The sequence below is a fragment of the Myodes glareolus genome, chromosome 1, assembly GCF_982192425.1.
Source record: "Myodes glareolus chromosome 1, mMyoGla1.1, whole genome shotgun sequence".
NCBI classification, from domain to species: domain Eukaryota; kingdom Metazoa; phylum Chordata; class Mammalia; order Rodentia; family Cricetidae; genus Myodes; species Myodes glareolus.
The window spans coordinates 26851632-26874961 of record NC_142026.1 but is presented as its reverse complement, the minus strand read 5'-3'; the positions used below and the strand labels follow the sequence as shown (position 1 = coordinate 26874961).

The 23330-nt window shown below is 43.2% G+C and overlaps 2 protein-coding genes across 17 annotated transcripts in view; one reads left to right on the top strand and one right to left on the bottom strand.

The window, feature by feature from the left end:
- Fbxo36 (F-box protein 36) overlaps nucleotides 1-10113 on the bottom strand; it is a 56931-nt gene extending 46818 nt beyond the window's left edge. Inside the window, exon 1 of one of the 2 annotated variants that reach the window (XM_048458955.3) lies at nucleotides 9310-10113. In XM_048458955.3, coding sequence (XP_048314912.3) covers nucleotides 9310-9495 — 186 coding nt within the window. In that variant the 5' untranslated portion in view covers nucleotides 9496-10113. The remainder of the gene's footprint in view (nucleotides 1-9309) is intronic. The other variant, XM_048458956.3, reaches the window with a different exon arrangement.
- A 198-nt stretch (nucleotides 10114-10311) lies between these two features.
- Nucleotides 10312-23330, top strand: part of Trip12 (thyroid hormone receptor interactor 12) — a 124741-nt gene continuing 111722 nt past the window's right edge. For 13 of the 15 annotated variants that reach the window (XM_087905007.1, XM_087905011.1, XM_087905006.1 and 10 more), the window contains exon 1: nucleotides 10312-10460. The gene's annotated coding sequence lies outside the window, so the exon portion shown is untranslated. Of the gene's footprint in view, nucleotides 10461-10518; nucleotides 10658-11063; nucleotides 11084-23330 lie in introns of those variants that run through there. The other 2 variants (XM_087904977.1, XM_087904979.1) reach the window with 2 other exon arrangements.

The window sequence follows — 23330 nt, the reverse complement described above, 5'->3', positions numbered from 1 at the left end:
AAGATAGGAAGAAGCTTAGAGGCAAAAGGTAGGTGGAACAACTTAAGTAAAGAAAAGCTGGCTAAATTGGGTGGTGGTGGCGGCGGGTGGCAGCGGCCGCGGCAACAGCGGCAACAGTGGCTGCGGCACAAGCCTTTAATCACAGCACAAGGGAGGCAGATCTCTGAGAGGCCATCCTGGTCTACCAAATCTAGATCTAGGACAGGCTCCAAAGCTACAGAGAAACCCTGTCTCGACCCCCTTGTACCCCCCCCCAAAAAAAAAGAAGGAAGAAAAGAAAGAAGAGCTGGAGGGATGGCTCAAGGTTAAGATTACTTGCTGTGCCTGTGAAGAACCCAGGTTTGGTTCTCAGCATCCCTTGCATGGCTCACACCAGACTGTAACTCCAGAAATTGCCTGCTGGCCTCTCAGGGCACCAGGCACACACATGGTGCACATTCATGCAGACCAACACTCAGACCCATAAAATAAATACCTTAGAAAACAGCCGAAACCCAAACAGCCTCTTACAAAGCACCCCCGCCCCCAACGCTAGAGACTATGGTTAATGAAGAAGTGTCATCATTTACAGATGAGATGAACTAGTCATAGAAAATCTGACATCAACTACAGGTAAAGATTTGAGTTAGTAGCTGACGTAGCAAGATCACTGGACAGAAGGGAATTTACTGCAGTCGCCAGTCAACTTCAGGGAGCTCGGGGTTGGCTCAGCGGTAGAGTGACTGCTTAACATATGGGATCATTAGTGTCACCCACCCAAGTTAAGTAGAAACAGGACACACGATTTGGAGAAGCAATTATGTTATACAAATGATGACAAAAAAGAAACTCCTAGATGTCTAAGAAAATAAATCTATGATTTCTACACTATCCCCCGTAAGATTTCATACCTAGACATTTTGCAAAGGAAAGTTAGACACAATATTAACAAGATATCAGTTCATGAAAATTTATCCATACACTAAATATCACTTGTTATTTTTGTGGAGGCATAAACTGACTGTGAAAAGAAATGAGGAAATGAAAATCACTGCCAGGCAACTGAGCTCCAGTTCTTTTCATGGAAAAGGTAATGCTGGCTCCTTTGGTATTTCCTGCTATATTCCAAAGAGCATTTCAGAGTTTCTGCTCCTGAAGAGCCTCAGGGAAGGAGATTCCAGGGTCACGTGACTGCAGTCTCTGGAGATTCATGACACACAACAGGGTTTTGTTCTGTTTTTATTAGCATGTATTCATTATGCAAAGCACTAGGTTTCACTGTGACCTCTTCATCCTATTCGCCTCTTCGACATCATCCTCTTTCACACGCCAATTGATTCTTCTTTTCACAGGGGGATTTAAAAGTCTGAGAAGTCCCAGAAAGAAGCAAATATAATTTTGTTTCATGCAGGATCCCCCAATCTTGATCATGAAACCTGCCTTTGAGAAACACTAGTCCTGAGTGCCTTTTCCAAGTTATTTCACTCTTGTTCTGTAAAGCAGCCGTGGTAGAACTGTCCATTTCATAGATGAAAGAAAATGGAACATTAGGTAGATGAGGGAGGCCACCCAGCAACCAACATGAAATCTTTGCCAATTTGATTATTCTGAGGAAAAAAAAATTAGCGCTTTCTTCAGGATCGAACACCACTGCCATAGGAAATAGGAAAGAGCAGTTTTAGCGACACACTCAACCTTAGTAATCTTTTAAGTCTAGCGACCTTAGTAGCTGATGAGGCAACTGTGGCCCAGATAAATGAAGAGCCTTGCCCCAGGTCAAGAGCTTGCACGGAAGCAGGAGGACTCAAAGGATCCATGACTCAGTGACTCCCAATTAATGTTCTACTGCCCCACATAATTATGCAGCTGAACTGTGGCAACGTGGGGTGAGACCAGATTGAGTAGGTGTTCACAGGTGCTGAACAACTCACCTGCAGATGCCGGAGGTGTGTGTGTGGGTTGGTGGGGGGGGGTGTCTGTACAGGTGTTATGGAATTTTGAAGTGAGGATCGGGGAGCCACACTGAACACTCACTTTCAAGAGTTTAATCTATTTAGTTGGGCCATGTTATCCCTCTTCCGCCCCAAAGTGCCCTATGCTACTTAAAAGGAATTTAAAATTTCTGATTAAAAGCCATTTCACAACTCTAATTAGGTACATCCTGGAGTGTCACAGGGTTGGGAGCCATTTTTCTAAAGTGTGTCAGACATGAGGAGTAGAAGAATAATGCAGTTTATTATTATAAACACCTGACCCAACCTGTGGGGTAGGGAAGGGTGCGTTTATTGTGGCTGTGGCTGTCAGGAAGAGCAGGAAGATGTGAATGACTTCAGTAGGTAAAATGAAAACACCCCAGGAGGGATAGACAGAGCTGGGCTCAATGTTCTCAGCTACAGGGAAGAAGGGGAAAAGGGCTAAGGTGGTCACACTAAAAGCAGAAGATAGGCTGGGCGAGTCACAGACAAGGGGCAGAGGACAAGCGAACACAGCTGAGCCTGACTTTTGGACCGAAGTTTGCAGGTGGAAACATTTGGGCTGTGGCTGACAGGCAGTGGGTAAACTGGACACTGGAGCTGGGACATATGCAGACTTCCCAGGGGGACATGGGAAAAAGTAGGCAGAAGCGAAGAGCTTTGTGCTCTCCTCCACCTGTATGTGTGGCTCCCCGGGACTGTGCGTGTGAGGATCCGGTCCAGAAAAGCATGATTCTCAGATTCCTCCACCTACCTCTCAAAATAAGCAATCTATAGCTTATTGAATGACTTCAACTTACCAGAGAAATCCCTTTATTTGGGGCCAAGTCAAACTAGTCAATGCAATACTTTATCGTGTTTTTTTTCTCAGTGAAGCAGACTACTACTAAGGCACACTCCCAGCTCCTACTTTATTTTCCCGTCTTATAATCAACAAAGCAGAAATAACTCTTTAGTTTTTTTCTATTCTTTTCAGGCATGGGCACTGAAACAGTGCCTCATTTAGCCTAGCCTGCCCTAAAAATGCTGCCAAGATGACCCTGAACTTCTGATCCTCCAGCCTCCATCTCCTCAGGTGTGTGCCCCTAAGCCCGGTTTGTGTGGTGTTAGGGACCACACCTAGAGCTCTGTGCAAGCTAAGGTAAGCACACTATTAAGGGAACTATATTCCGATATCTTCAGGTTTTTGTAGTTCTGAGTAGGATTCCATAATAGATAAGGAAGACTGCATTATTGCCCGATTTTTCCTTTTATCTGTGGGAGTGACCATTACATGTCGGCACGCCTGAGACCATCTCTTATATTATTAGCTGCAAGAAGTAGAACCAGTTCACGATCTCCCTCCCTCTGCTTCTCATTTGGACATAGGGAATTAAGTCCAGTGTTCCAATATGTGTCTCTGTCTCTATTTCCATCCTTCGCTATATGAAGGTTCTGTGGTGACATGCAAAATATTCCTCAGTATGGTTATGGGCCAAGGCCAGTTCAGGCACCCTCTCCTCTGCTGCCCAGGGAACAATCTGGGGACCTCTCCTTGGGCCTGGTAACCCCTCCAGAACCAAGTCTCTTGCAAACCCTAAAATGGCTCCCTTAGTTGAGATATAAACTTCCCTGCTCCTATAACCATCCTTCCTCCCTCCCCCCTCCCATTCCCCCAAGCCATCCCCAATCCTCCCCCTCTCCCCTCTCCCTAACCATCTCCCCTTACTTCCACCCCCCACCCCCCGTGCACTCAAGTTTGCCTGGCAATCTTGTCTACTTCTAATATCCAGGAGGATAACTATATGATTTTCTTCAGGTTCACCTTCTTATTTAGCTTCTCTAGGATCATGAATTATAGACTCAAAGACCTTTAACTATGGCTAGAATCCACTTATGAGTACATACCATATTCCTCTTTTTGGGTCTGGGTTACCTCACTCAGTAAAGTGTTTTCTATTTCCATCCATTTGCATGCAAAATTCAAGATGTCATTGTTTTTATACCGCTGAGTAAAACTCTAATGTGTATATGTTCCATACCTTTTTTAACCATTCTTCTATTGAGGGGCACCTAGGTTGTTTCCATGTTCTGGCTATTATGGATAGTGCAGCTATGAACATAGTTGAACAAATACTTTTGTAGTATGATAGGGCATCTCTTGGGTATATTCCTAAGAGTGGAATTGCTGGGTCCTGAGGGAGGTTGACTCCCAGTTTCCTAAGAAACTGCCACACTGATTTCCACAGTGGCTGCACAAGTTTGCATTCCCACCAACAATGGATGAGTGTTCCCCTCACTCCACATCCTCTCCAGCATAGGCTATCATTGGTGTTTTTGAGTTTAGCTATTCTGACAGGTGTAAGATGGTATCTCAAAGTGGTTTTGATTTGCATTTCCCTGATCGCTAAGGATGTTGAGCATGATCTTGAGTGTCTTTTGGCCATTCAAAGTCCATCTGTTGTGAATTCTCTGTTCAGTTCAGTACCCCATTTTTTAATTGGGTTAGAGTTTTAGTGTCTAGTTTCTTGAGTTCTTTGTATATTTTGGAAATCAGACCTTTGTCTGATGAGGGGTTGGTGAAGATCTTCTCCCAGTCGGAAGGTAGCCTTTTTGTCTTACTGACAGTGTCCTTTGCTTTACAGAAGCTTCTCAGTTGCAGTAGGTCCCATTTATTCATTGATTCTCTTATTGTCTGTGCTACTGGGGTTCTACTTAGGAAGTGGTCTCCTGTGCCTATATCTTGTAGACTACTTCCCACTTTCTCTTCTATCAGGTTCAAAGTGGTCGGATTAATGTTGATTTCTTTAATCCATTTGGACTTGAGTTTTGTGCATGGTGATAGATATGGATCTACTTTCATTCTTCTACAGGTTGACATCCAGTTATGCCAGCACCATTTGTTAAGGATGCTTTCCTTCTTCCATTGTATACCTTTAGCTCCCTTGTCGAAAATCAGGTGTTCATAGGTTTGTGGGTTAATATCCGGGTCTTCTATTCGATTCCATAGGTCGACTTCTCTGTTGTTATGCCAATACCAAGCTGTTTTCAATATTGTTGCTCTGTAATAGAGGTTGAAGTCAGGGATGGTAATGCCTCCAGAAGTTCCTTTATTGTATAAGATTGTTTTGGTTATCCTGGGTTTTTTGTTTTGCCATATAAACTTGATTATTGTTCTCTCAAGGTCTGTGTGTAACAGGCAAACACTACTAATGGGCTACACCTTTGGTCCCAGAAGACAACATATTTGTGGCAGTAGTAGCTGCAATCAATCATATAAAGCAATTTTCTAGGCTTTCTTTGCATTCACAGATTTAAAGCATCTATACCGTTAACTGGGCAATAGGTTGTGAATGATGTATGCACTGGGCACTATACTTTCTGGGAGGAAGGGCGCATGCTTGTAACCCTATCATTCAGGAGTCTGCAGCAGGGAGATCTTGAGTTCAAGGTCAGCCTGGGCTAAGTAGCAAGACCCGCGTCTCGTTTTTCTTTTAGGAAAAAAAAAAGTGTAAGTCAATCACATTAACTTTAATGTTCCTAGTAGAGCGAATGTTGCCTTAGAGAATGTGGCTGCTGCTGGTAACTCCCCAGCTTCTAGAATAGTATCTGCCATCTAAAAGAAAGGTGTCAGATGAATGGGACAGTCTTTGGAGCCAGGAATCTCATATTTTTTTTTGTCCCTACTGTTATATATAAACTAAGTTACCGATTAAGAATAATACCTATATTCAGAAAAACAACTGAAATTTTCTTAGATGTCACATATAAAAAGTAGTATTTAAGATGTTTTTTAGTCTGATATACCATAAACCTACTAGTTCTCATAATATTGAGATTCAATATACATTAAACCTAGAGTGAGAATTAATGGATAATTCTTTGATTTAGAAAATAGTACATTAGCTAGGTGGTGGCGGCACATGCCTTTAATCCCAGCACTTGGGAGGCAGAGGCAGGTGGATCTCTTTGAGTTTGAGGCCAGCCTGGTCCTCACAGCTAGTTCCAGGGAAGTCAAGGATACACAGAGAAACCCTGTCTTGAAAACCAGAACCAAACCAAACCAAACCAAACCAAACCAAAACAACAACAATAAAAAAAAAAAAACTAAAAAAATAGTACATTAGCCACGTGTAGTGGTGGAGGTGATGGTGGTGTACGTCTTTAATTCTAGCACTCAAGGCAGAGGTAGGTGATTTCTGTGAATTCAAAGTTACTTGGTCTAGACTAGCATGGACTATATACTTCCCTATCCGACTCCCCCAAAAGAAAACTGTGTTGTCTTTCTAAGTCTTAGGATTATCATATTAAAGGCAATATTAGAGAATAGAACTAACTGCACTGGCCTCAAGCTATGCTGCAAAAGTTGTTTTTTATTATAAAATGTAAAATTGCACTTATTTGTGTGTATTTATGTATGTGTACTATGTATGGGGCATATGAAAAGTCAGAAACTAACTGGGGACTTGGTTCTCTCCTTCCATCATATAGGTCCTGGGGGTTGAACTCAGGTCATCGGGTTTGGTGACAAGTGTCCTGTTAGCACAAGAGATAGTGCTTTGTAGACCATGTTGTCCTTGAACTCACAGAGATCCCTCTGTCTGCCTCCCAAGTGCTGGGATTAAAGGTGTGTGCCACTATCCCCGGCACACAAGGTCTTAATTTTTGGGTTTGTGTTTTTTGAGACTGGGTCTCTCTATGTAGCCCTGGATGTCCTGGAACTGCTATGTAGACCAGGCTGGCCTTGAATTTTCAATAGTCTTGCTTCTGTCTACCAGACTCTGGGATTACACAAAGTTTGCCACTATACCTGGCAAGAAAAAAAAGTTTTTTTTGGTTGTTTTTTGAGAGAAGGCTTTTGTTTTTTTCTTTTTGTGGTCCTGGCTGGCCTCAAACTCATAAAGATCTCTCAGACTGTCTCCTGAGGTCCTGCAGACTAGTATTAAAAACATGTATCACCACCGCCTCTCAAAAAAAAAAAAAATCTCCAGAGAGAGTGGTGTATAGAACAGTTTTTAAATACTTATGCCAGGCTACCTCTTACTAAGTATTCCGTTTCCTGTATGTAGACTTAGAAAAATCATCCTGTCCTTAGACATATTTCAAGACTAAAATCATTTTAGACTTTTTTAATATAAGACTTTAAAAATATATTTATTTTTATTTTATGTGTATTGGTTATTGCCATGGGTGTCTGTCCCCTGGAAGCTGGAGTTATAGACAACTGCCATGTGGGTGCTAGAAATTGAACCTGGGTCCTCTGGAAGAGCAGTCAGTGCTCTGAACTGTTGAGCCATCTCTCCAGACCCCTTTCACTTATTTTTTTACAACAAATTTTATTTTGAAAAGAGGTCAACTCAATCAGATTTGAAATGAACTCTTCCTTGTAGAACTGTAGTGTATTTGACAATGAAACTGGACTAGATCTTTAGAAGGATTTTACCTGTGAGTGATAAAAAAAATATGGCCCCAAATAAGAGTCCTTTAAAAACATTTTACTTACTAGTTTTTGAGACAAGACTTCACAGTGTATCCCTTGCTGGCCTGTAACTCCCTATGTAGACCAGACTTGCCTTGAACTTGGAGATTCTCCGGCCTCTGCCTCTCCAGTGCTGCAGTAAAGGTCTGTACCACTATTCCTAGTTTAAAGAACAGTGGTTTATCTGTTAATGAAAAAGGGATTTCTTTCTTTCTTTCCTTCCCATCTCCCTTTCTTCTTCTTCTTATAAGAATGTCAGGTATTGTGGTTCATTCCTATAATAATCCCAGTCCTTAGGAGGCAGAGGCAGAAAGATCAGGAGTTCAAGACAGTCTGGGCCACAGGATACTCTGTCTTAAAATTGAAAACAAAAGTTAAGAATATTTTGGGAAGTTTTCATATAGCATATTAATTAGAGGATGGTATGTAGACAGATATTCTCAATTACTGAGGCTTAAGACACTGGGGGTGGGGTTGAGGGAGGGTAAGGAGAGAAACTCTCCTGTGACACCAGACCTCCAAGGAAAAAATGTTCAAAAGAATAATTTTAAAGATATAGTAAAGACTATAGACTAAAAATCATTAACATTTGAACTTACTTGCAATAGATGAAAATGGAAAACAGAATTTCAAAAGACTACTATGTCTGAGGTCAGTCATACAAAGAGTGAAGTATTAATTAGGATTGTAGATCTTAAAGTTAATTCGGGTGGGAGAGATCTGGCTCAGTAGTAAAATTGGGTTCTACCCCTCACAGAGCCAAAGAGAAAAGGAAAAATAAATTAACACCAAACAAAACACAACACCAAATCACCCAACAAAACCCTCACTTTGGGGCTGGAGAGATGGCTCAGTGGTTAAGAGCACTAATTGCTCTTCCAGAGGACCTGGGTTCAAATTCCAGCACCTACATGGCAGCTCATAACTGCCTCTAACTCCAAGATCTGAAACCCTCACACAGACATACATGTAGGCAAAACACCAATGTACATAAAACAATATTTAAAAAACAAAACAAACAAAGAGACAAACAAAACCCTCACCTTGGTGGGTGCAATGTCTAACTCAAGAGGCAGAGGAGGTGGATTTCTTTAAGTTCAGGGCCAGCTTGGTATACATATATAGACATTCAGGGCTATATAGTGAATAGTGAGACCCTGTCAGAAACCATAAACAAAGAAACCAAACCAAACCAAAACCAACTTCACATATAAATCCAACCAAAACCTTCAAAATCTTAACTGTCAAATTCTTAAGAAGTTAAAATAATTAAAAACGGACAGGCTATTACATTTGCAGTATTATTAGGTACAATGCACACATCATTACTGTTTTACAGGTTAAAAGAAATATTAATTCACTACTCTTTTGTTTGAGGGCTCCTGAAACAAAGATAGATGGGATAATCTACACCACGACCCAACGGAATACAAGTTTTTAAACGTAATTTTATAGGAATATGGCCTATTAAAACTTGGGGTGCATGAACAGCTTAATGACTGGGATAAGCTCAGCCAGGAATCTGCAGCGTTCTCAGTGGAGGCCCAGATCACCCAGAGTATCTCATGGCACAATACATTATCCAAACCCTTGACAACCAAAACACTTGGAGGGAAAAAAAAAAGGCCCCCGGGGTTACTTTACTCCAGCGATAACATAATCCTCATTCTTATTGTTGTGGAGCAGATGTCATTATGGGTGGGGCTGATGAGCAGAGCAGCTGAAACATTTTTGTTGTACCCCCCTCCACTTTCAAAGGGATAGAAGGGGCTCCAGCAAGGTAAGGAAAGAACGTTCAGTCAGTCATTCCTGTTAGAAAGAGGAATTTTGATGTGGTAATTGTAGAGGCCACCTTGAGGTTCTTAAAAAAAAAAAAAATCCCCCAGGATTAAGTCCTACCCTGGAAGAGACCGTCCCTTTCTCCCCCTGCCGGCTCCTCCTTGGGACACTTGGCTGAGTCTTTCTTTCCCTCCTTCCCACGCTGAGGTGAGGAGGCACGCAAGCAGGGACGCCTGTTTTTCTCTGGCGCGCGGAGGGAACGCAGCGGGTAGGAAGCCGGGAGGTAGGAAGGGAAGCGGTCGACATTGGGTTGGGGGAGGCAAGGAAGGCTCGCCAATGACGAGCCGGCCTCGGGGAGAGAACCGACTCTCAGGCCGCCGAGCAGAGGTGACGAGGGGAGATCTCTCGCTGTGAGCTGAGACGCGGCGCTTCCGGCAGGCCACGGTGGCTGTTTGCCTGGAGCGGGCCGCATCGCGAGGCCCGGCCGGGCGGGGAAGGGGGTCAGGAGACACAGGAACCCGTGGCTCGCACTTGCCTGAGTCCGAGTGATCAACAACTGGTAATAGTCTTTGCTCGGCGCCGGGCCTTGTCCTACAATTTCAAACAGAGTCTCCGGCAGCCACGACGCCATCTTGGGACGCCACCGCCGTCGCTAAGACAACCAGGAAGGGGCGGGGCTTGACAGGGGTCAGGGGGCCGCAGCCCCAGTTTAAAGCGAAGCCCGCTTTTTGAGTTGGCACTGGGGGTTTTAACTTGGGGGTGGTGGTTTCCTTGACCAGGGGTCACGAGGAACCCTGCTTTGTGCATTTTTTACAATCAGGTCCCGGGGTGACCCGAAGTGGAATTTAGTTCCTGCTAGCGCGGAGGGGCGGGGGTGACCCCAGCGGAGGGATACCAAGTGGAGTGCCACAGTCCCCTTCCTGGTCCCTTGAAGGGATCGGAAGGAGACTGGACGCTGCTCGCCGAGCGGCGCCGAGCGCCGGGGAGGGAGGGGCGATATGTTGGACTGTAAATAGGTAGCGGGGCTGGTCCTGCGGAAGATCCTGCAGGCCGGAGCCTCAGGGCAAAGTAGTCCCCAGCTGGAGCCGAGCGGGCGGGGAGGGAGGCGGCGCGGGCGGAGGCGCACGGCGGCGCGGTGCTGCGGCTCAGCTGATAATTGAAGGGACGACAAGCCGCAGCCGCCGCCGCCGCCGCTGGGGGGGGTGGGGGGAGCCCGTGGAAGTTGCCGTCGCGCCACCGAGTCCGGACCGGAGACTTTGGGGCCTAACTAGGTAATTGGGACGCCGTTCGGAGCGGCGGGGTTGGGCCTTGGGGGAGGGGGGGCGATGAGGAGGACTGGGAAGCCTGAGCCGAAAGTCCCCAGCAGCCCGCTCGTGTCATCGTGGCGACGCGTCTCTCGGCTCGACTTGCCGGCGGCGGCGGCGGCGGCGGCGGCGGGGCCGCGGAAGGACCAGCCCGAGGCTGACGGGTGAGGCGCTCGAGCGAGCCCCGCGGCCTCAGGAGCCGGGGCCGACTGGTTTGGGGGTTTGGGGGGGGAGCGCTGGGTCCCCCCCCCTCCCGCTCTGGCCTCCCGCGATGAGGAAGGCCCTAGGCGGAACCTGGGTAGGGCGTGCGGGTCTGGGGGAGCCCAGCGGGGGGCGGGAGGGGACCGGAAGTGGTCTTTGGAGCCTGGAGGGCGTCTAGGAAGAGAGAAAGTGGGGGGCCGGAAGTGCAGGTGGGGGGCGTGAAGACGGCAAAGGGTTCCCCGGAAATGGGACGGGGGGCCCGGAAACAGGGAAAGGGAGGTTCTGGGCTGTGGACGGCCCGGAAATGGAAACTAGGGAGCAGCTCGAGTGACAACTGTTGGGAAGGCGAGGGTCTGAGGAGGGAGAGGCGGGAGTGACTTTGGGCCGCGGTAAGGGTCTTCCTGTTGAGGGGGACGGTTGGGGGCGGGCGAGCCCGGGCGAGCCTGCGCGGGGAGGAGGGAGGCTTTTCAACCCGGGGAAGTCGAGGCTGAGGGAGAAACGACGACGTGCCTGTCGGGCTGGCAGGGGCCGCGGGAGAGGCCGAGAAACTTGGCGGAGGGAAGCAGCATCCTCGGAGAAGACCAGTAGGGGCATAGGACACAGAGGTTAACCGGGGCCCGGGAGAGGGAGGTGGGCCGATTGTCATCCCGATCGTATTAACATTCAGAGCGAGTCAGGCGATTAATATATGTGGATTACATAAAACCTATTACACGTTTGTCCGTCAGTTCAACTCTTCCTTGTGATCAGCGAGTGCGTTTCTGGTAGGGAAACAAGTTCCAGGGATGGTCAGAAAACGAAGGTTTTAAGACCCAGCCTCCTGTCGTTCACTTCCTCGGAATAGCAGATAACCTTAATTAGTTAGAACAGAGAAACATTACTAGAATTAAAAAAAAAAAAAGAAAGAAAATGCAGATGGGGGTGGGGGTGGTGGCTAAATTACACCTTGTGACTAACTCAAGTTGGACGGGAGGGGACTGATTACCTCTGAGGTGAGGAGGGGGAACAGCAAGGGGCGGCTTCCCACCCGTCCAGCAGATCGGTTTCTGTTATTACGTTTTTTTTTGTTTTTTTTTCTGGGAGAGGCTTTAGCTGTAGCTTCTTGCCGGGGTGCTGGGTTTTAGTGGCCTCGCTCCGTTAATTGGGGGCGGGAATGTTACTAGGTAAACGTGGGGGTGGGGTGGGGGTGGGGGGGCGGTTGATAGCGCAGTGACTCTGTTCCGAGTGGTCTAACCGCTCTCCTGTCTCCCTAGTTTGAGCTCGCGATCTGGCCTGGGCTGCCAAATCACCCGATCTTCAGGCTTTCATCGGTTTGTAGGCCTTGTAGTGGTGTCTTTTTTAACTTACTCTTTTTCTTGACGCTAGATATTTTTAGCATTAAAATTTTTAAAGACTTGGCAAGTTGAGGCTTAGTATCTCATCTCTTAAAAGCAACAAAAATACGTGGTAGAAAGTTGAAAGAGTTTTTATTGAGTAGGGTAAAAAACTGATGCTGGGAACAAAGGTCTTAGTTGTGTTAGAAGAAAGGCAAGAGGCCTGTATATGAGGCCTTGTTTGTGTCGCATTTGGAGTTATTACAAACTTACGGATAATAAATTGTAGAGGGCATTACAGAGGCCTATTTTCTTATGCTTATGCAGCTAGTTCAGTATTAAATCTTAAGACAGTATTGAATTTACTCCTTGTTTTATGTTTAGTCCAAGACCTGGTATGGTTTTCTACATTGTAGCATGGTTGCTGCTGGGCTTTGTATATGACAGCTTGTCTAGGACTGTACCAGTACAAGAATTGCAAAGCTCTTTTATTGTTTCCATCTGCTTCACTGTTTCAGGGTTGTGAGTAGTGTTTAAGTGTGCTCAGCTGACATTCCGTTGTTCTCTGATCAGGCATTTTGTTTTAGCTTTTCGAATACTTTCTAGAAGTTTGAGAACTCTTGACAGTTCCAGAAAGTACTATTATTGTAAAATTAGAACGTATTGCCAGGCGGTAGAGGTCCATGTCTTCCTTGCCTTTAATCCTAGCGCTGGGTAGGTGGAGGCAGGCCGATCTTGAGTTTGAGACCAGCTTGGTCTACAAAGTGAGTTCCAGGACAGCCAGAGCTGTTGCACAGAGAAACCCTGTCTTGAACAAACCAAAATAAAATAAATAAAAAATTAATGTTTTTTTTAAAATTTTAATCAATACAAATATTTATTTCTAAGATATTTTATTCAAGCTCCCAAAACAACTGAGTTATTTTGGTTTTGAATTACTGAAATAAAGCCAAATTAAAGTTTGAAAGCAAATGACTTTCATTTAGTTAGAGCTTAAATCAGTGCAGACGTTCCAACCAGAACTTCTGTCCCATGCAGCACTTCCAGTTTTAAAGGGTCTACTAGATCAAGCTCTTTGCTTTATTTTCTTTTCCCCCCCTCAGTCTTTTTCTCTCACTTTGCCTGCAGTCTTTCTGTCTCTGATTCATCCATACTGGGACTGTCCATGCTGTTCTAGAAGAGTCTTTTTGTTTTCTTAATCCCAGTCTCCATTTCAAGTCATTTCTTTCATAGTCCTATGACTTTTTCTTCTGCAATGTTTGGGTACCATCACAGTTACTATCTCTTTAACATCTTTCTTAAAACATCACTGTCTACATTTGAGAATACTTTTAAAGTGTGTTATGTTCCTTTCAGGCATTCTTATTTTCTCTTTGCAGTGCAAACCTCACTTTTCCATGTACTTTGTAACCCTTTACCGTCGAGCACACCATGTGAAGGGCATCAACTGAAGCTATTTATTCATTTATTTTTTATATTGTGTTTCTGAGACAGGGTTTCTCTGTGTAACAGTTCTGACTGTCCTGGGACTCGCTCTGTAGACCAGGCAGGCCTCAAAACTCAGAAATCTGCCTGATTCTGCCTCCTGTTTGCTAGGATTAAAGTTGTATGCCACCACTGCCTGGCAGTATTTAGTTTTTCAGTTCAGTGTCCGTCTCTCCCCCCCCCCCCCCCCCCCCCCCCCCCCCCAGGCAGGGTTTCTCTGTTGCTTTGGAGCCTGTCCTGGAACTCTGGAACTAACTCTTGTAGACCAGCTGTCTTGAACTCCCAAAGATCCGCCTGCCTCTGCCACCCAAGTGCTGGGATTAAAGGCATGCACCACCAACACCCAGCGCAGTATTTAGTTTTTAAGACAGGGTTTTTCCCTCTATAGCCCTGGCTGTCCTGGAACACAAGCAGATCTGCTTGTCTCTGGAATTAAAGATCTTGAAAGGGGAGTACATTTTGGAGTGCTGTTTATTCAAATTGTAATGTGTTATCTGGTTAAAGTTTTATGGTTCTATTTTATTTTTGAAAAATCTCAAGTATTTTTTACGTTATTTATATGGGTGTTTTACCTTCATGTATGCCTGTGTGTCATTTGTGTGTTCGGTCCCCACTGGAATTATAGATAGTTGTGAGGCATCGAGTAGGGGCTGGGAATCCTCATTCTCTGGAAGAGCAGCCAGTGCTCTGAATTGATGAACCTTCGCTCTAATCCCTTACTCTGTTTAAAGAGACAGCTCTTAGAGCAGACACATTACTGATTTGAAAGTTGATGTTAACAGTATTGATGTGACTTTAAACTAGGTCCCTTAATTTACTTGGTCTCCATTTTATCCCTAAAATGTGAATAGGCAGCATTTTTCACTGCCTATTTTCCAAAACATAGGGTGGTTTTGGAAACACAGAAAATACAATAAGTAGAAAAAAAATCCAGCCGCTTAAGAAGGATGTTCATATTGGAAAATTATGGTAGATGTTAGTGGGTCTTAGGTAAGGCAGAGTTGATATGCAGGAGAATACTTATAAACTACTAATTGATTGGTAGTGAAACTTAAGCCCAAGTTCAGTATTAAAGTAAAAAACAATAAGTTTTATCTAGGTTTGCATTAACATTCCTGCTACTTCTTGATGTATGTCCCATAGATAAACTTGTTAATCCTAGTTAGAGAAATGTGAGACCTTTTTTTTTAGTTTGTGTTTTGCCTGCATGTGTGTGTGTCTGTGCGACATGCTGTTTATACCTGGTACCTACAAAGGACAGAAAAGTGTTTTGGATCCCTTGGGACTGGAGCTATCATGTGGATGCTAGGAGTTGAATCTGCGCCCGGACAGTGGTGGCACGCGCCTTTAATCCCAGCATTTGGGAGGCAGAGGCTGGCGGATATCTGAGTTTGAGACTAGCCTGGTCTACAGAGTGAGTTCCAGGATAGGCTCCAAAGCTACAGAGAAATCTTCTCTCGATAAAACAACAAAACAAACAAACCCAAAAAACCAAAAGAATAAATGTTCTTAACTTCTGAGCCATCTCTACAGGGCACCTTGTTTGCACATTTTTATTACTGACAGAATTTGTACTTTTTCTGGTTTGTGGCTCTCACATAACTTACTTTTTTCTTGTGTCTTATTTAGCCCAGCTTGGAACTCTGTATTGATGATGACCTTAACCTTCTGATCTCTGGTGTCCACCTCAGGTGCTGGGATTCCCAGCTGACTGATTTCTCCGTTGCTTTGGTACTTGTCCTGGAACTAGCTCTTGTAGACCAGGCTAGCCTTGAACTCACAGAGGTCTGCCTGCCTCTGCCTCCCAAGTGTTGGGATTAAAGACATGCGCCACCATCCGGCTTTCTTGTAGAATCTTATAGAATCTAGGGAGTTTTTTTTTTTAAAGATTTAGTTTTCATCTACTTTATGTATGTGAGTGCTCTATTTGCACATATGCCTGCATGATAAGAAAAGGGCATCAGATCCCGTTATAGAGGATGGTGAGCTACCGTGTGGCTAGGAATTGAATTTGGAACCTCTAGAAGAGGAGACAGTGCTTGTAACTACTGAGCCATCTCTCCAGCCCCCTAGGAAGCTTTTAATTTCCCCCAAGTGAATCAGTATAGGACAAGGATGAGCAAATGTGGTAGCTTTATTTATTTTTATTTGCACAGTTGATTAATTTTTGAGACAGGGTCTCATGTAACCAGGAAGGCCTCTGACTCATGATCTTCCTTTTTGTATTATAGGCACGTTCTGCCTCACTGGCCTTATGGAAGTAATTTGATGGCTCAGGTTTCTTTCAGATATCATTTTGGCTTGCATTTTTCCTTCATTCAAACCCAGTACTAAGCACCTACTATATACACAGTAGCCAGAGGAGGTAACAAACTTAGCTTCACCTCTTTACACTCCTCTTGCTTACTTCTACACCCCCCCTCCCGCCCCAGGATTTATCTAACAGTTCTGACTGTCCTGGAATTTGCTCTGTAAACCAGGCTTACCTGAACTCAGAGATCCACCTGCCTCTGCTTCCCAATCCCTGGGATTAAAAGGTGTGTACCACCACTGCCTGCCCTTTCAACTGATATTTTAAAAGCTATCTTCTGCCTTTTTTATTTCTTTGCTATCTGTATATGGTTTATTCTGGGTTATAATGGAGTACTTTTTGATGTTTTGCTTTTGTTTTCCCCCAATGCATTCTAGACTTCTGAGGGCAATTATTTTAGATCATTATAGTATGCCTGAAGATGAATTTGAAGAGTAATGATAGCCACCAGTCTTCTGCTTGGAAGGATTCTTTGCTTGGAAGGTTTCTTTGCTCTATCCAGTAGATTTTTTATTTATTGTTCTACATGTGTTGGTTAGAGGTCAACTTTCTCGAATTGGTTTGCTTCGTGCACCTTTATGTGGGTCCTGGGTATCAAACTCACCCCAACATTCTTGAGAATGTTTCCTGTGGTTTGATAGTGGTTTTGGTCCCTTTCTATCTCCACTAACTGATTTTCCACTGAGGTAACAGGTTAGATGTGTCGGTATCAAGACAATAGATTACTTTTTGCTTGCTTGCGTATTACATTAATTATTTTAAGCCAGGGTCCAGATATGTAGCCCTGTATAGCCAGGTTGGTGTTTTATTATCCTCTTGTCTCTGAGCCGGCTCTGTGTCTTACAGTCTAAACTGCAGTTAATCAGACTAGGCTTGAAAGGGAGTTTGGGCCACATAAGGAAAAAAGTAGGTTATTACACTAAGTCTAATGTGTAGATTGTATAATTTTAGTGTTTGTAGTTTTTGTTTGTTTGTTTGTTTGTTTTGAGACAGGGTTTTTCTGTGTAGTTAATTTTGGAGCCTGTCCTGGAACTCACTCTGTAGACCAGTCTGGCCTCGCACTCACAGAGATCCAACTGCCTCTGCCTCCTGAGTGCTGGGATTAAAGGTGTGCAACACTGCTGCATGGCGTGTTTATAGTTTTTAACAGGTGATATAAGTTTTGTGAACTAGTAGTTCTTTACTTAAGCTACCTGTGCTCCACATTTATCTTTGGAGTAAATATGTTTTTCCCTGAGGTCATTTAGATCTTGATTTTTTGGTGGTTCTTTTAGTTTCATTGGCTAGGAAAAAAATGAATTTATGATTGAGGTTTATCTGCTTTGAGTGTGGGGAATCTTGGTGATAGTTTCCTGGTTTTGCTTAATTTAAGAAGGCGTTCTAATGTAGTTGTGCATGTTTTTTAGTCCCAGGGAGAGGCAAGCGGATCTCTGAGTTACAACCTGGTCTATATAGTGAATGTAGGACAGCCAGAGCTACATAGTGAGACCCTATCTTAAGGTGGAGAGGTGTTTTTTAGTTGGGCATTGTGACTCATGCCTATAAATTCAGCACCTGGGAGACCCAGATTCAGGAGGTCAAGGCTAGCCTAGGATACATGATTAAACACTGTGTTGGGAGAAATCATTCTAGCTGCTTGTGCTCTTCTTAGTTTTTAGTAGTAAACAACATTTTTTTGTTTTTGTGTATTGATAACAGGCTTTCTCTGTGTAGCCCTGGCTGTCCTGGAACTTACTCTGTAGAACAGGATGGCTTCGAACTTAGATCTGCCCGCCTCTCCCTCTCAAGTGCTGGGATTAAAGGTGTGTGCCACCACAGCCTGGCAATGAAAGTTTGGAGATTGGGCCTTTTCGTTTGAGTGCACACATGTGGAACTGTGGTTGCTGGGAAATGGACTCAGGACCCCTGGAAGGACAGCTAGTGCTCTTAATCATTGAGCCATTTCTTTAGCCACAATAATAGATATTTTTTAAAAAATGTTTATTGAAGTCTGTACTTGGATGTACATACTTTATTTAATCCTAGCACTGTGGAGAGGCAGAGGCAGGCAGATCCTGAGTTCAGCGCCATCTAGTAAGTACTTAAAGGTTCTAGTTCAGCAAAGGCCTATTCCAGGAAAGAAAGTTTGTTGAAGGAAACAACCTTGTAGGAACAAGATACTGTATGCATTGTTAATGTGAAATGACTTGCTTGGAGACAAGGTCTTATAGCTAAACCAATCTCAAACTATCCAACTTCTTGCTTCCCAAAGTGCTGAGATTGTACTAGTAGTGTATTACCTCGTAGCCTGGCTGATAAGTACACATTTAGAGACTGTAAGTTGAAATCATATGTACTAAACAATTGGGTGTGATGGTGGTACAAGCCTTTAATCCTTTAATTCCAGCACTCAGGAGGCAGAGGCAGGCTGATCTCTGAATTTGAGGCCTGGTCTTCAGAGCAAGTTCCAGGATAGCCTGGGCTACACAATGAAACCCTGTGTGGGCAAGGGGTGGGAATCCTGGACAGTTGTATATTATTCTTTAATTGTCCATTATTTGCATATAGTAGTTGGTTTTTATTTTTGAAATGATGCTCTTGCTATGTAGCACATACTTTGGTTTTGATACCACTAGGGCAGGCCTAATAGTTGATTTAAAGCCACAGTAATGTTTTGGTATGTTGCAAAAACTTAATTTCCTCCACCAATTTATGTTAATAACTCTTCATTTTAGTTCTTTTATTGCTAAAAGATGCATTTATTTCTGTAAATATGGTAGTGTTGCCGTACATGGGTTTTTATAGCTGTTTTCAAACTGAAGTATAGCAGACTTTCTTTTGTGCCACCAACCAGCTCCCAAATTATGACATAGAGACTTATTAGTTATGAATGTTTGGCCTTATCTTAGGCTCATTTTGTGCTAGCCGTTATAATTTAAATTAACCTGTTTCTCTTCATCTAAGTCTCAGGGTTTTTTTTTTACCCCACGAGACAGGGTTTCTCTGTAGTTTTGGAGCCTGTCTTGTAATTTGCTCTGTAGACTAGACTGTCCTCGAGCACACAGAGATCCGCTTGTCTCTGCCTTCCTGAGTGCTGGGATTAAAGGTATACATCACCACTGCCTGACTGTCTCGGGTTTTTTGTGTTTTTTCTTTCTTTCTTTCTTTCTTTCTTTCTTTCTTTCTTTCTTTCTTTCTTTTTCTTTTTTTGACTTTTCAAGACAGGGTTTCTCTGTGTAACAGCCTTAGCTTGCCTGGAGCTAGCTCTTGTAGAGCAGGCTGGCCTCGAATTTACAGAGATCCACTTGCTTTTGCCTCCAGAATGCTGGGATTAAAGGTGTGCACCACCACCGCCCTGTGTCTCGGGGCTTTTTAACCTTTTATTCTGTATGTCCTACTCTGTGTCTGTCTTTCTTCCTCATTTTCTTCTCTTTCTCCCTAGCCTAGATTATTCTCTCTGCCCACCAGCACCACCTATTCCTCTACTGTCTAGCTATTAGCCATTCAGCTTTTTATTAGATCAGTCAGGTGCCTCAGGTAGACAAGGTGAAAAAGCAACATATCTTTATGTAATTAAAACAAAATGCAGCATAAACAAATGTAACAAACCTAACTTTCCACAACACTGAACTATCTATAAATGAGCCTTCAAGACTTGAATTAGAACATTTCAGTGTGTACTTAATCATCTCTTTGGCTGTCATAACTATTGAGTTCTACCCTGACTTAAATTTCTGCTCACTGTACTGTGGGTTGTACTCTGAATAAATATATGTACCTTGTGCTGTCTTAAGATGAACGCAATTTGAAGGCCTTATGATGGTAAACATCTGATGGTCTGGAAATTCCAAATGAGTTCTCACAGTCCATCTGAAATTCACTGATGTGTAACTTAAGCATCTTTGTGTCTTTAGAGAGAGGTTCAGGAAGTTCATGTGCAGCACCCCCTTTTTAGTTTTTCCTCCCAAACTAAGTACTTGTAGTTGTCTTGTAAACAGAAATGCACAAGTATGTTGACCTGCCTTTAATATTACATTAGTTTTTTTTTTTGTTATTGCTTTGTGTTCTTGGAACTTACAAGTGTCCTTGCTCATTTTTATTTTGTCCCCCATCATGTGTCTTTTGTAATGTGTATGTATACTTCTAATAGCTTCTGTAAAATTTTAGTCATTTTCTTCTTTGCTGTAGGGTATATTCCATCTTATATAATTAGTTCTTTACTGCTTAACTTACCCTGCCCCCCTTGGTTCTGGGAACAGAGCCTAGGGATTGCTTCCTCTAGGCAAGTCCTCTACCACTCAGTAAAAATCTCTGACCCCTTACCCTTAACAGCTTCTCTGTATAGCCCTGGCTGTCCTGGAACTCACTTTACCTGTAGACCAGGCTGGCCTTGAACTCAGAGGTCACCTGCCTCTGTCTCCTGAGTGCTGACTGAAACTAAAGGTGTGGATTACCACCACCTGGTTTATCCTTAATTTCTAAACTAGATCTTCGGTTGTGGGAGCACTGAGCGGATCCTTTCTCCCCTAGTCTTCCTCCTCCTTACTATTTTTTGTTGTTTTTTTTCTTAAATGACCCTCTCTTGGTATATAATGTTGCCCAAGATGGCCATAAACTGATCTTTCTGAATAATTGGACTTCCAGGGATCTATCAGGTAATACTAAATGTTTGACCTCCAGAATTTAGGACCTCACATTGTTAGGCCAGGGCACTACCACTGAATTATTCCCAGGTCATTTTGATTTTTAAAACTTTTTTATTTTATGTATATGGGTATAGTGTTTGTATGACTGTGTACCATAGGTATGACTGTGTACCTACCATATATGTGTCTGTTGTCTGTGGAAACCAGAAGAGGGTTTTGGTTCCCTTGAACTGGAGTTGCATACAGTTGTGAGCTGCCATATAGGGGCTGGGAAATCTAATTAACACACTATGGGAGAGCAGACAGTACTCTTAAACATCCTAAGCCATCTCTCCATACACAATCTTTGGTCTCTTTATTTTCTTAAATTTCTGACTTGAATTGTAGAGATATTTTTTTAATTCTCGTAATGTCTGGCACAAGTGTTATGCCAGTATAACATAGTGTCAGCTACAGGTTCTTTGATTTTGCAGTTCTTTATGAAAAATAGAATACTCCCCCCCCCACCACATACACAGGGTCTTTTTATGTAGTCTTGGTTGTCACTATGTAGGCTAGGCTGACCCCAAACTCATAAAGATAGATCCTCTTCCCTCTGCCTCCCAGTGCTGGGATTAAAGGTGTGTGGCGCTATCACTCTCAGCTGTTTGAACTTTTCTAAAGTCGATAGCTAGTGTAGAATATGAATTCTTTCAGTTAGACTTATTAAGATCAGCTACCTAGGTTTTCTTTTTGGGAATGGTGAAAAAGGTCTCATGTAGCCTAGCCTGGCCTGAAATTTCAATATGGAGCCAAGATAACTTTAACCTTCTGTCTCCAGGTCCTGGTGATTGGAGTACAGACATGTACTGCCATACTCAACAAAATTAAATGCTTAAGAAATTAAAAAAAATTTTTTTGTGTATGAATGTTTTGATTTCATGTATGTTTGTCTACCAGTGTATGCCCAGTGCTCATGAGGTTAGAAGAGGGTGTAAGAACCCGTGGAACTGGAGTCGATGGTTGTGAGCCATCATGTGGGTGCTGGGAACTGAATATAGGTCTGCAAAAGCAACAAGTGTTCTTGACCACCAAGCCATCTCTTCAGCACCAAATCAAGGTACTTGTACGAATGTTTTCTTTTTAAGATAGGGAAGAAAGCTCTCCTGATCCTCCTACCTCCACTTCTTCAGTGTTAGGATTATTGGTATGAATCACCATGGTTTATTTGGTGCTGGGAATTGAAATCTCATGGTTTTGTGCATGCTGAGTAATTACCAACTGAACTACATTCCCAGCTCACTATTGCGGAATTGTTAAGGCACAAGACAGCTTTGGTAAATTGATCCAAATTTAATGTTAGTAGCTTTTTTTTTTTTCTTTTTTACTAGATGACATATTTACCCATTCCTTTCTGTTTGCCAACATTGCTGGGAGGAATATGAAAAACACTTAAAATAGTTCTTGGAGCTTTGTTATATTTCACATAGTTGACACAGGAGTTGTTTGGGCATGTCTGGCTGAATGTATACTTAGTACATGTGAAGTTCTAGGTTAAATTTTTTTTTTTAATGTGTGAATGGTCTGCATGTATTTCTACATGCCAGAAGAGGGTATCAGATCCTATTAAAGATGGTTGGTTGTGAGCCACAATGTGGTTTCTGGGAAAATTGAACTCAGAACCTCTGGAAGAGCAGCCAGCGCTTTTAATTGCTGAGCCATCTCTTCAGCCCTGAAGGTTTAGGTTTAATTGCCAGCACTCCAAACCCCTCCCCAAATGAAAAAACAAAATAATTATGTAGGAATACAGTATTCTCCCCTCACCTCCATGCATGGTTTTTCTATATAGCCTACACTGTCTGATATCCTGGAACTCACTTTGCAGACCAGGCTGGCCTTGAACTCAAGAGATTCACCCACCTATGTCTCCTGAGTGCTGGGATTAAAGGTGCACACCACCACGGTCTGGCTGGAATACAGTATTTATCATAGAGCAGTGTTTTATAGGTATTCTAAAAGGCATATTTTCTGCATTTAGAAATCTGGACATAAGAATTTTACAAGAGGTTTATGCCCATAATTTCAGCATTTGCATTTGCAGAATAATTGTTATAAATTCAGGGTTAGTCTGGGTTGTGTAATCAGTTTGAGGGTAATTTATGGTACAGAGACAGACCCTGTCTTCTTTCTTAAAAAAACAAAGACCCCCCCAAAAAACAAAAACAAAACTAAAAAGATGTATGTATGTGTTGACTAGTGAGTGTCCCTGGAACTGTAGATCAACAGTTATGAGCTACCATGTAGCTGCTAGAAATCAAATCTTGTGCTGTGGAAGGGAAACTTTTAAAAATGTCTAACCATTTCTAGACCAAGACTGCTTGCTTTAAATAAACCTAAGTAAGTAACATAAAATCCTCTTGGACATATATTCACTTTTATTAAGATGAACAGATGAGCTGGAGGTGTGGCTCAATAATAGGTCCTGAGTTCTATTTCTATTTCCAGCCTGAAAGACAAATGGAAAGTAAAAGAATAGTAATTTGTGAGTGGCTGAAGAGATGGCTACTGGTTAAGAGCTCTTGTTTCTCTAGAGGACCCAGTTCAATTCCTAGCATGTAGGAAGATTTTTCTGTCTTGCCAACCTGCTCCCAAATAACCAAATGGAGACTTTATTATTTGTAAAAGCTCAACGTAGGCTTGTTACTAAGTAGCTCTTACAACTAAAGTTACACCCCCCCCCCCCAACACCTCTTTTTAGTCCTGGAACTCACTGGCCTTGAACTCAGATCTGTTTGCCTCTGCCTCCCAAGTGCTAGGATAAAAGGCTTGCACCACTACTCCCTGGCTAAATTAACCCGTTTTTATCAATCTACTTTTTGACTCGTGGCTTTACTACCTTCACTCTTCCATACTGCTTCTGCTC